At 55.7% G+C, this 13437-nt stretch overlaps 1 protein-coding gene across 2 annotated transcripts in view; it reads left to right on the top strand.

The window, feature by feature from the left end:
* The window catches only part of RIN3 (Ras and Rab interactor 3), a 120751-nt gene that overhangs the window by 83291 nt on the left and 24023 nt on the right, over window positions 1–13437 (top strand). Inside the window, exons 6-7 of one of the 2 annotated variants that reach the window (XM_080808129.1) lie at window positions 6275–7834; window positions 9775–10087. In XM_080808129.1, the coding sequence (XP_080664255.1) occupies window positions 6275–7834; window positions 9775–10087 (1873 nt within the window). The remainder of the gene's footprint in view (window positions 1–6274; window positions 7835–9774; window positions 10088–13437) is intronic. The other variant, XM_080808130.1, reaches the window with a different exon arrangement.

Genomic DNA, 13437 nt, shown 5'->3' with positions numbered 1-13437 from the left:
CTGGGGAGGTTTACTTCTGACAGGAGGGGTCTGTGTGCCTCAGGCCTTGAACACCGTGGGGTTCAGGCCATGTCGTGTGCTGGTCTCAACCTATCAGTGCCTGATGTTGTGGTTGGACCGGCCGATGCCCGACGTTTGCAACAACCATCAGGAGACTGAACAAATAAAGGTTTGTTGCTCGCACAAGCTGGAAACTACATAGCACCCCTGGGGCCCCACAGTGAGGTCATGCGGAGAACGCTCATGCATAGTTTTGGAACGTGGGTGAGGTCCAGAGCCAATGGCCAAGAAAGAATTCTTGAGACGTCTTTGGTGCAAAAAAGTGGTTTTATTAAAGCACGGGGACAGGACCCTTGGGCCGATAAGGGCTGCCGCACTAGGGATGTGAGAAGTAACTAATTACATACTTGGGAGTTGGGGGAGGGAAGGACAAAGGGAAGCATCCCAAAGGACTTTCACATGCTTCGGAAGACTCTTAGGATCCTGGGGGCCCGGCTGTTGTCAAGCTAAACTTGTTTTTCCTTCTAGTAAGGCACTAACATTAAGACGGTTGGGAGTTCCCAGGAGGGATGTCACGTTTTGCCTATCTCAGGCCCTTGTCAACGGGCTACAGGTCATAAAGAAATTTAATTTTGCTTCTGTTCCCTTCTGACTCAGTTTCTCACATCACTCATGGGAGAGAGGGGGAGGTTAGGGCTCCAGGAAATTGAGTCTATGGGTCTCTAGAAGTTAGGCTATTGATAGGAGTGCATTTTCCTTGTAAATATCTAAGACAAGACCTTGGTAAACGGAGGGAGACTTCCGTCCTGCAGGACTGTGATCTCTATCCGTGAACCATTTGTTTTTCCCTTCCCTTAGCTTTAGGGCAGCTGGGAGTGCCTGAGGAATGTCTCATGTAGCCCACCTGGGAGTGCAGGGGTGGGGGGAGCAGGGGGGCGGCGTCAGCCTGTGCTTTGCCCTCAGTTGCCTTCTGCTCGCTCATCACGTGGGCTTGGGGTTCTGCTTTTATTGGGGCTGACGGTGGGAACCTGGGCTTTCGCACGCTCATTCAGTTGAATTGAAGACACGGGGGACTGGAATTTAACATGCTGGAAGAGAAAACAAGTGGCCCAGACGGTCGGTTATCTAAATCAACCAAGATCGCTAAAGCAGAGGAGCCTCCGTGGAGGAAGGCAGCCGGGATGTTTAGGGCTGTTTAGTCTTGTGACTAGCTACGTGTTTATTCAAGATATTGAAGGATGCCTCTTTGAAATGCACGTCTCAGCCATCAAAGCTTAAGTCAGCACTTGCATTGCAAAAAGGAAAAAAGACTGGGAGGGATTACACAACAGGTGTTCCTGGACTGGCATTCACCTATAACACTGATATGAAATATGCAAGACAAAGAAAATATGCCCAGCACCCCCCCCTGCCCCGCCACATGCACGCACAAACACACACACACACTAGCATTGCGCATCTCTCATTGTTGTAGACCAGGGGTTCTCCTGACAAAGAACTGAAACCCACTCTAACTAGCATAGATTAGAAGAGGACTTAGGGAAGGGACACTGGGGACTCCCCAAGAAACAGAGCAAAAGGTCAGCCGGGCTTTGCTGCCAGCAACGTCCCACCCCCCTGCTGCCCCCTACTGTCGGCCACTGCTCCCCTCCGCTCCCCTCCACCTCCACCAACCCCGCTGTAACGCCGGCCCCGCCCCACCTGCTGACCTTGCCCTTGGAGTAAGTTGTGAGGCTCTGTGTCTCTTATCAGTAGTGTCTACAGTTTACTCTGGCATTCTCCCCACTTTTTACAAAAAGAGCAGAATGTAATGAATAATAAATATCCAAATTGTCGCAAAGCCTGGGTGCTCGGGCAGGGATAATGTTGCTGAAACAGAGCTATATCTTTGCAGGGTCAGCACCATGTGATAACCCAGAAGGGTTGCTCATGGCCCATGAGCTGACCTCAGAAGGTCCAGGTTTGGCCTTAGACAGGCCAGCTTTGGGGAGAGCAGGCTGTAGAAGCGTCATCCTGGGGCCACAGAACTCACACAGGCAGCATGAAATGACTGAAGTTAACAGTCGATTCTAAGTGCCGGAGGAACGTAGAGAAAACAATGGTAAATAAGGATTAGATTTGCAGAGGGTCTCAGACACATTGGAGGTATATATGCGCTTAACATGTTTAAAACATGTTTGGAGAAAGCACCTGTTCTCTTCCAAGCTTTTCCCAGTTTGCATGGACTTTGCTTTCTCCTTTACATTCTACAATGAGAGTTCTCCTAGTTACTGAACACCCATCGACAACCCAAGTGTGAACGACACCTCAGGAGTCCAACTGCCCATCCTTGGGATGCCGCAAAAATACGAAATCACGGAACTCATTGGACTTTCGAGCTATTTCCATAGTATCTGGAATACTTTGCTGCGTTTACTCATCTCCTCTCTGTCTGCTGCTAGTCTGGGGCTCCCCAAGCACGAAACCTTCATCACCTTGGCCCTCAGAGCCAATGGCCCAGTACCTGGCCCGACCCAGGCCCACTGAGGGTTGTAGGAGCAGACACCTAGCAAGAGGTGTCCCCAGCCGAGTTGCTGGACGCTGCCAGGCCGGCGACACATCCCCCTCGGCCCGGGGGCAGCACAGAGGCAGGGAAGACACGGCTGCTCAGGGAAGCTCCAGCAGCTGAGCTGAGGCTTGGCGTGGTGCCCGCGGGCCCGGGTGCACGCACGCGCACCGCCCCCCAACTCTGCTTTGCCAACCACTAGCATTGCATGACTGGGTTCCGCTTCTCCCCTGGCCTTGGCATTCTGCAGGCTGCAGAGAAAGTTACCTACTTCCCTTTTTTTTTTTTTTTTCCTAGTATAAAGGCTGCCACTGTGGTTCCCTGACAGGCTTCCAGACCCTAGGATACAGCTTCTCAGTCCCAGCTTCCCCCATCCCTCAGAGTGGCATTGGCTTTGAAGCTGCCCTAGCAGAGTATAACCACGAGGCTTATCTTAGGGGCGGGGGAGCAGTTCGTAGTCACCCAGGCTGTGGGCCCATTGCTCTGAAGCCCCTTGTCTGTGCTGATCCTGCCAGAATCCACACGCAAGTGGTGGAAAATGTGCTCTTTTTTTTTTTTTTTCCCTGTGCGTGATGGCCCCACCTTGCTATGCTGAGCCAGGCTGTGGGGCTGGCCAGAGCTCCTCAGCCCTCTTTTTGCCCTCCTCCTCCTATCTTCTCATCTCTTCTTGCCTATAGCCGTCCTCCCCTGGTTCGGGTCAGTCCCACGTTACCATCAAAATGAACCTTGCCTACGTGCCCCTGCTCAGAAGCCCACCTGCCTGTCCACTCTGGCGAAGCACATGCACTCGCATGAGCCCAGGGGCTGAGCTCCTGCTCTGTGCCAGGAATGCCTCGGTTCTACAAATATTCACACCCTGGAGGGGGCGGGAGGGAAGCAGACAGAACCCCAGAATTCCAGTCCTGGTGCTAGTCACATGGGTCAGGGTGTGCCCCAGAGCTGGGGGGGACACAGAGGAGTATACAGGAGGTCTGGACGGGTCAGGAAGGCTCCACCAAACAGGTTCCATCTGACCTGGGTGGTGAGGGGTGTTAAGAGTTTGCCAGGTGGAGAGGGTAGAAAAAGGAGTCCAAGCAGAGGGAACGGCATTTGTAAGACCTTAAAGTGGGACAGCCCCGTGAAATGTTCAGGAAGGAGTGAGTAGGGTAACTGCTCCGCAGGTGAAGCTGGAAAAGATGTGCAGGTCCAGATCCCTCAGGCCTTGAATGCCAGGCTAAAAGGTCAGCAGTGATTCAATTCTGAACAAAGAGCAACCAAGGGTCTGCTCTGTGCACAGCATTGTGTCCTGAGGAGGAGACTGGGTGGAGGTGTGGGCAGGCTAAGGCCGGAGTCTAAGTGAGCAGTGAGAATGTCCAGGTGTAGGCGGACAGTTCTGTTCATCATCTGCCCATGACTTCATCTTTACCCAAAGGAAGGTCTTAAGAGAACCTGGAGGGGAGCGTCAGGGGCCTCGGCTCACACGTGGGGCTGCTGCCAGTTCACCTTTGAGTCGGACTGGCTTCTCCTTGCTAGAACACTTCCCAGGAGACAACTTGTACTGGTCCCGTGTAGATGGGGCACACGGGGCTTCCGGGGCTCACCCCTTGGGGCCAGAACATCTGTGTGCTTAGCGTGAAGCACCCGGGAGAGTGGGTCAGTCATGCAGAGGTCAGTAGCTGCCCCAGAGAGCAAATGCAGGGCCCAGACCATCTGAAAACCAGCCTGCTCTGGCCGTGAGAGAGCCCGAGGCTCCCCTCGTGTGCCGGGCTCCCCACGTCCGCAGGTGGTGGCTGTGAGGCACACAGAGCTTTGTGAATGGGGAACAGTTTCTGTGAACAGTTATCATCCCTGTCACTATGGAAACAGCTGGCCAGCTGCCCCAGGCTGCCCCACACAGCGTCTCTGCCCAGACCAGGGCTGAACGGGGAGCAGCCCCTTTCTCCTCCCTGGGAGGGACACATGTTCCGGGGTGGGGGGTGTACACACACTCACTTTCAGTCAGTGCCCCAGCGGCCTCATTGTCGTGGATTGTACCTTGCTCCCCATGACTGCAGTTGCCACCCCCTGGCCGACAAGGTGGCAAAGGCCCACCTCCCTGGGCGTGCCTGTCTCAGGGCAGGCACACAATGGCTGCCATCCGCCATCTTATCATGTTCCCTTTCTTTCAACGTCTAGAGCCTGTGGTGTTCTTACCACATCCCCGGTTCTGGGGCGCACACCACACTGTAGCTCCGACCCTGGGAGAGCAACTCAGATGGGAAGTGTTGCAAGTTCCTATGAAGGAAGACACAGAACCCCAGGGGCTGAGCACACAGGCTTTAGATCTAGTCTGACTGGGTTCAAATCCCGGTTCCTCCACTCACCAACCTAACCTTGGGCAGGTTGTTTAATCTGTCTGGGTCTCTAATCTTCATGTCTTCTGGGGACAATATTAGGACTTACATCAAAGGCCTGTGGTCAGGGGTCAATGAGATGACCCATGTAGAGCAAGCTGCCCACACAGCCAGAATGCAGTGCGTGTTTGCTCCTGATGTTATTTTTGGCAGTTTTCTTAGTGATGAATCCCTTCCAGAAGTAAGGAGCTTGGGATGAAAGGCTGGAGGCCTGGCCCCATGGTTAGCAAGGGGCTCTGCAATATCGGTGTCTAAAATTAAGAGGCTGAGGAGACTGGCATCCCCATCGCTCTCCAGGGGAATCTGCCGGAGTGAGCCCACGGGGGCCTAGACACCATCTGAAATGATTCTCAAAACTTGGCGCCCTTTTTGGAAGATGCTGAGCTAGATCCTCGATAGTACCCAGAGGTCAGAAACTCAAGAATTCTGGAGCTAGCCAGCCGCCTGTGCCCTCACAGCTGGGATGTCCCATGCCCCTTACCCAGAACATGCCTGGCACTGACCAACCTCGTCTGGGGAGGGACAGGCCTGCGTCAGTGGCCGTAGCCGTGGGCCGTCTATGTGGGATGGGTCAGGAGAAAGGGCTGTGCTGGAACTGAGAGCCAGCAGTGCAGCACCCCCACCCCCTGCTTTCTGACCCACCCGCCCCCACCACACACACACACACACACTCACACTTAAACACACACACACACACACACACACACACACACGGAGGGCATGGGACGTTTGCCTGTTTTAACATAGAGATTCATAGTCCGAGGCATTTCGCCTTGGGGCCAGTGTTCCCCATTTGGATGGTCAGGTCTGAGCTTACCGGCCACAATGCATATTTCGTTCCTCCTGCACACAGCCACCGTAGTGGCCAAAATGGGACCAAAGCACCTCCCCCATGGGGACCCCTATTCTAAAGATGACCAGAGATGGAACCCTGGAAAAGTCAAGTCACCTGCCCCAGGGCACCCAGCCGGTCGGCTGCAGAACCCCTTGCCTTCTGTTCCCCCAACCCGTGCCTGCACCCCAAGCCATCGGTGCCCTCCTGGTGGGCTCTCACGTGCCAAGGGCAGAGCGGGAGCTCTGCCTGTCACCATCAGGTCCCAGCCCCACCTCCGCAGAGCCCCACCTCCGCAGAGCCTGGGGACAACCAAACGGGGCTTCCCCTCTCGAGGCAGGAAGTGGTGGGAGAGGTTTAAAGCAGCTCAAGAGGGGAAACAGCCCTCAGAGCAGTGAAGCAAACACTGGGACCAGCCCTGCCCCCAGCCCGCCCACAAACGCCACCCTCCACCCCGCCCCAGCAGGCAGCATGGGGGGGCCTGGCTTTGGGACTGATCGGCCTCTTCTTCTCTTGTCTCTACAGGCTTCTGGGACTCCTCGCTAAACCCCCGGCGAGGCGGTGGGAGCCCCGCGGAGCCCGCAAGAGACCCAGCCCCCGGAGCACCCTCAGCCTCCAGCCTCAGGTCCACGGCCCATTACGAGAACTGCTCGTGTGAAATTGAGCTGTCCATAGGAAATGACCGCCTGTGGTTTGTGAATCCGATTTTCATCGAGGACTGTGGGGGCAGTGCCCTACCTGCCGACCAGCCACCCCCCGCAAGCTGCCCCTTGCGCCCGTTGCCTCCCACTTCCTTTGCTACCTCACCCACCTCCAAGTGGGCCCCTCGCCGCCCAGCACCCCCTCCCCCAGCACCCCCGCTCCAACCCTCCAGCCCCCTCCGGCCTTCTCCACCTCCCACTCCTGTTCTGGCCTGTCCTTTGCCCAGTCCCCCCCCAGTGACTGCTCCCCCACCTCCAGAGGCCTTTCCTCCCTCACCCCCAGCATCCGCCCCCCACCTGGCACCCCATGCCCCAGGCCCCCCCAGCCACCCAAGCCAGCCACCCATGGCAGCCTGTGAGAGGCTTTCACGCCCCCCTACAGGCTTGGGCCCGCTCAGGGAGGAAGAGATGAAGCCAGGGGCAGGCCCCGGCCCCTCAAAGCAGACCCCTGCCCCTCCAGCACCCGTGAAGAAGACCCTTCCTGCCGCTCCTCCCAGACGCCGCATCTCTGAAAAGGTCTCCCTGGAGGACCAGAGCGTGGGGAAGGTGGACAGGGTGATGCCTGCAGAGGGGGACAAGCTGGGTCTTCCCAGGTCATCCCCAGTCGGCCCGCCTCCCCAGGGGACCTCAGACAGTCCTGGGGACAGGCCTCAGAGGACCACAGAGCAAGGTCAGGAAGCAGCGGCCAAAACCAGTGATCCGGGCAGCATGCCAGAGCCGCCGAGAAAGATCCGACAACCCCCAATCCCGCCCCCCAGGAGGAAACGGATCTCCCGGCAGCTGGCCTCAGGCCTTCCCAGCCCCTTGGAGAGCATCGAGTCCTCCGAGAAGGAGGAAGCCCCCGAGAAGCCTGCACCGGGTCCCCCCAGAGAAGGCCAGAGCCCTGCCTCCCAAGCCAGGACTCCTGGCACCCGGCCCCAGAGCGCGGCCGAGTTCAAGGGCTCCCTGGCCTCCCTGTCGGACAGCTTGGGAGTCCCCGCCTCGGCCACAGACCAGGACTCCTACTCAACCAGCAGCACGGAGGAGGAGCTGGAGCCGTTCGGCGGTGGCTCTGGGGGGAAGAAGAAGCCGTCGGTGATCCTGGGCAAGGCACGCCACCGCCTGAGCCTGGTGAGCTTCACCAATGTCTTCCACGCATTCCTGTCCAACAACCGCAAGCTGTACAAGAAGGTGGTGGAGCTGGCGCAGGACAAGGCCTCGTACTTCGGCAGCCTGGTCCAGGACTACAAGGTGTACAGCCTGGAAATGATGGCGCGCCAGACCTCCAGCACCGAGATGCTGCAGGAGATCCGCACCATGATGACCCAGCTCAAGAGTTACCTGCTGCAGAGCACCGAGCTCAGGGCCCTAGTAGACCCCGCCCTGCACCCCGAGGAGGAGATAGGTCAGTCCTGGGCCGGAGGGGTGGGGGAGGGATGATTCTGGACGGTCCCCCCACCCCCCACTTTCTACAAACTGACCCCTCTGCTGATCGGCTTCTTACTGGCAAGTTCTGCCCCTGGGCCCATGAGCCTGTGGAAGAAGCTCGAGGACAGGGGCAGCCGCCCTCCCCCTTCCGCCACCTTCCTGCCCAGGGTGCTGCTGATTTCCTTAGGGAGACAAGCACAAGGAACGAGTCGGGCAGAAGAAGTATTACTGTATGTAGCTGCGGAGGGCCTGAGCTGTCTCTGCAGCTCCTGGGGCTCAGAGATGCAGACCACCGCCCCCCCATCTAGAAGGCACGGGCCGCAGCCAACACCCCCCCCCCCCCGCACTTTAGAGATGAGAAAAACGGGCCCTGCCAGGGGAAAGGACTTGGTCAAGGTCATGCAGGAGTCAGAGGCATGGGGGATGCTCACCGTGAGTCCCTGCCTTCAGGTCACCACACCTCTAGCTTCCGAGGGCCAGTGGGGTCACGCTGCGGGCCAGGGAGGATGGGCAGGAGTGGGCTGAGGCAGAAAGGGGCAGCTGCATGTCCTCTGTTGCAGAGGCTGGAGAAGCCAAGGGGAAGAAGGAGGTGGTAGGATGAGGACCTGGGACGGGGCTGGGGGGTGCCCAGCACCAAACGCGGACATGGGTCAAGCCCAGGCCTGCATGGCAAGGGAGCGTTATCTGGATCTCTGCTGAGACTCAACCATGGGAGCATGGGCCCCTCCCTTACCCACCAGGGGTAGGGCAGCTCAGGTGTCTCCCTATATAGACAAGACATGCGCCCTCCCCTGGGGATGGGATAGAGCCAAAAAGACTTTCCGAGAACATTTCCCTACTGTCAACCCAAGGGTACAAGTATCGCCATGGTGTCAGGCAGGCAGGGTTCAAATTCTTGTTCAGCCCCCACCTAGCTGGGACCCACACCATCAGAGCCTGAGTTGGGCCATCTGTAGAGTGGGGATAATGGCGTGTATGTTGCAGACTTGCCTTGAGATCAAAGCCAACTAAATCCCGTTCCACATTGTCAGGATGCCTCTTGGATTAGATGACATTCAAACAGCGAAGAAGAGATCATGTATGTAGATGCAGCTGTTGAGTGACTTCTCCAGGCAAAGGGCATAGCAGGCACCAAGGCCCTGAGGCAGGAGCAGACCAGCAGGGAGACCAGGATGGCTGGAGCAGCATGAACACAGGGGCGCAGGCAAGATGATATGTAAGAACAGACTACAAGGTCCCGGGTGGGAGGAGGGTCGTAGGCAGGATTCTTTATAAGCCACGGGGAACACTCCGGCTTTTACTGTGCATGAGGTGAGTGCCATTGGAGAGTTCTGAGCACAGGAATCAAACATGCTGTAACAGGCTTATGCTGGTTGCTGTTCTGAGAATAAATGGAAAAGGGCCAGGGCAAGAGACTATTCATAGAACTCAGGGAAAAGATAATGGCAGCCCAGGTTAAGGTGGTGGCCATGGAAGTGGTAAGAAGTCAGATTCTGGTTATACTGTATTCTTGAGCCTCGAGGCAAGTGGATTTGAGAATTCAAAGAGACACATTAAGAATAATTCTACAAAACATTTCCTAGGCCCCCCAGGGCCCTCCATATACAACTGCACAGGTTGTGTACCATACAGCTCCCATGTAAATAGCGCCCTTTCAAGTTAAGGCATTGGTGGGCAGCCCTGTGAAAAGCATGAGGATACAATGTTTCAGTCCCAGAGGGCTCCTGTACCCTTGTCTTTGCAGTGTGGCTTTCTGCTGAATGTACTACAAGGGTCTCCTGTGTCAGAACTGCGAAGGGGTGGCTTTTGGGGTACTGAGTTTGTCCTACCAGGGACCAGGAGATGGGGACAGCCACACTGTTGGGCACCAAAGCCAGGTGGCTGGGTTCCTCACCCTCCCGCTCCCCCCCCCCACAGAAGCGATTGTGGAGTCGGCCTTGTACAAGTGTGTGTTAAAGCCCTTAAAAGAAGCCATCAACTCGTGCCTGCGTGAGATCCACAGCAAGGATGGCTCGCTGCAGCAGCTCAAGGAGAACCAGCTGGTGATCCTGGCCACCACCACCACTGACCTGGGTGTGACAACCAGCGTGCCGGAGGTGCCCGTCATGGAGAAGATCCTGCAGAAGTTTACCAGCATGCACAAGGCCTACTCACCCGAGAAGAAGATCTCCATCCTCCTTAAGACCTGTAAGCTCATCTACGACTCCATGGCTCTCGGCAACCCAGGTAGGTAGGCAGCCAGAGGAGCCTGGGCTGGGGGCTCTCTCTAGGAACAGCAATACTGTATGGGCCTGGGACCCCTCGCCAGCAAGGACTCCAGAGCCTTTGGAAGGCACGAGAGAACGCTTTCCAGGTTCCGAGGCAGGACGGGGCACGGTGGGGCGGAATCCCTGAGCACCTCTTAGGGGTTACGTGGGGATCGGGTGGAGAGCCATGAGCCATGAGTAGCTTCCACACGGGAGGAAAGCAAGGAAGCCAAGCACACTGCGTTTGTTTGTGTTGATGAGGAGAAAGTTCTCTATGTTTGGGCCGCTATAACAAGTGTCACAAAGCAGATGGCTGAAACAACATCGTCTCACACTTCTGGAGGCTGGGGGTGGGAGAGCAAGGTGTCACAGGGTCGTGCTCCCTCTGAAGGCTCGAGGGGAGGCTGTGTTCTAGGCCTCTCTCCCAGATTCTGGTAATACCTTGGCTTGTGGCAACACTGTGGTGTTCTCTTTGTGTGTGTGTGTGTGTCCAAACTTCCCATTTTTTGAGGCCATCAGGCATATTGGATGAGGGGCCCTCCTCCCTGCTCCAGTATGACCTCATCCTAACTGATGACATCCACAGTGACCCTATTTCCAAATAAGGTCACATTCCCAGGAACCAAGAGTTCGGACTTCAACTTAAGAATTTCAGAGGCACAGAAATCAATGTATAACGGCCACTCCAGTCAGTTCACATTTTTTATTGCTCAGCAGGAGGTGTGGCAGTGATGCTGATGGGGGGTGGGGAGCATACCTGACCTTGTCTGCACCTGACCTTGCCTGGGCCTGACCTTGTCTGGGCTGTCTCGTGGGGCCGTGGCCAGAGGGGCTTGTTTGGAGGCTGGCTGGGCTAGGAGGGCCTTGCTTGAATGTTGGTTGCTTGGCTCTTGATGGGCCAGGAATGTGGGTTATGGGGCCACACATCTCTTTTTCTCCAGCAGGTTAGCCTGGACCTGTACCCATGGCTATTGTTGGGGTCCAAGGCCTCACTGGCACAATGCCACTCAGACATTTCACTGATGTGTTTACTCACAAGACCAGCCCAGATTCGAGGGACAAGGAACTAACCTTGCTTGATGGGAAGAGCTGCAAATTAACACAGCAAGGGGCACAGATGTAGAGAAGGGAATTGTTGGGACCATTCATAATCAGTTTACCACAGCGCTCCTCTAGGCAGACAAGAATGGGCATGACAACACCATGGGGCACATCTTAGTGCACAACTTAGTGAACAGAATGGTGGCTGGATTTCATGCCCTGATCACCTCTTCACCTGGATGCCCTTGTTTAGTGAGCAACCTGTATGACTGTACATGACAGCCGTGGTAATGGAGAGTGGAAAGATTGTGACGTCTGTTGCCACACAGACTTGGGTTTCAATTCCTGATCTGTAGCTTACTATCTGTGTGACCTAGAATGATTTACTTAACCCCTTAAAGCCCAGTTTCCTCACCCAAAGAAGCTGTTTTACAAAGGGGACATTCAGACCCCTAATGGTTCGGAAGCCATACTCAGTCACTTCTGAATATTAGAAGCAACATATGTAAAATGTCCACCTCATTGCACAGTACATGGTAGGCCCGGCCAGTGCTGGCTGTTTTAGGCTAAGGATTCTCTCCATCTGCCTTGGAGAAGAGCAGGCCTGTTTGGCCATAGGCCAGCAAAAAGCAATTGAGGGATGGTGCAAGGCCCCCTCCCCCAGGAAAGCTCCCTCACAGATCTGGTACAGTCCACAATTCTAAGTGGAAGTCACCCTTTTGGGTTACACGGACCTGCATCCGGTCGCAATCTTGGAAGGAGAATTGTTCCCTGAAAGCAGATCCCATGTCAAGTTAAAACTTCTCATTCACCATTTAGCAGAATGTTGGAAATGGATTGGGAGAGACAGCCTTGTAGTGGAGACGGGATGGGGAAGTGGAGATTTCATTATCCTGGGGCAGGTGTCAGGCTTTGAGATGCTGGGTCTTAAGCCGTCTGGAGCCCAGAGAGCCGTCCAGCATGTGAACTCCACCGCCAAGTATATTCCTTTAAAACCACCAAGGAAATAAGATGAGGGGCAGCAAGAGCCTGCAGAACCCCAGGCTCTCACAACGCTCTCAGCCTCAGGGGTGTGGAGACCTGGGGCGGTGCCCGGAGTGCCTCCCAGCAGCAGCGGGAAGCTCAAGGTTAAGACCAGGTCGTGGCATGGCAGAGGGCTGGCCAGGACCTTCCCAGACCTCCTGAGAGTGAGAAGCAAGCCAGATCTGCAGCAACTGGGTGGGGGGATCTCGGGTTGCCCTGCACGGTGTGGAGAGGGGGCAGCAGTAGAGCTGGACTGAGCCGGACAGGAGACAGAGCCCTGAAGGACCCTTTGCTGCAAGCAGCCTCCAAGAGACACCAAGCAGGCTGGCCTGGGACCTCGGAGGGACGTGCTGGGAAAGATCCAGGCTTCCTTCCCAGCTCTGTGACTGTATTCTGGTTACTTAGGTTCGTGGAGCCTCAGTTTCCCCCTTAAATGGCCATAGCCATACCCACCTTATGGGGTGGGGGGGGACTGTTGTGAGATTTAATTGCAAATTTGCACCTCATGCAGCAGCTGGTACTAAATCAGGACAGTTACCTTCCCTGTCTGAACTTCTAACTGGGGGAATCTTTTTCCTCTGGGGCTGTGCCGGGTCTCAAGGTAAAATCAAGGCCAAGGGCTCTACCGACCCTGAGGCATCATCAGGGAGACAATTTGGGGCTCAAAAGGAAAATTCCACTCTCATTGAGTCCTAGTTTACTCAGAAGCGTTGGGCTTCCTGCAATTCTTTTGTTCTTTTATTATTTTAAAGATTTATTTATTTGAGAGAGAGAGAGAGAATGTGTGTGTGCCTGAGGGCAGGGCAAAGAGAGAGGGAGAGAGAATCTCAAGCAGATTCCACACTGAGTGCGTGAGTCTGACATGGGGCTTGATCCCGGGACCCTGAACCAAAACCAAGAGTCAGATACTTAACCGACTGAGCCACCCAGGGGCCTCTGCAGTGCTTTTAAACACCCAGGCCCGTGGCCGTGACTTCAAACACCATCATTCTCGCTGATGGTGAATTGACTTACTGAAAACTTAGCAGAAACAGGGAATGGGGGAGGGAATGGCTAATTTGGAGGGAAAAGGAAAGGAAAGCAAGGCCTTGGCTAGAGCAGACTGCACAAGCGAAGCCCAGGAAAGAGCAGAGATGAACAAGGGGCCTCAAGGTTTCCCTGTCCTCGCGGGAGGGAGGGAGGCTGGATTCTCTCAGCCCAGAAATTCAGGCCGGGGCCAGGGCTTGGTGGGAAGATTCCCCACTGGGAACAGATGGGTTTCTCATCAAGG

Source organism: Martes martes (genome assembly GCF_963455335.1).
Source record: "Martes martes genome assembly, chromosome: 7".
Lineage (NCBI taxonomy): Eukaryota > Metazoa > Chordata > Mammalia > Carnivora > Mustelidae > Martes > Martes martes.
The sequence above is the reverse complement of the archived record's forward strand: the minus strand, read 5'-3'. Positions and strand labels throughout refer to the sequence as shown.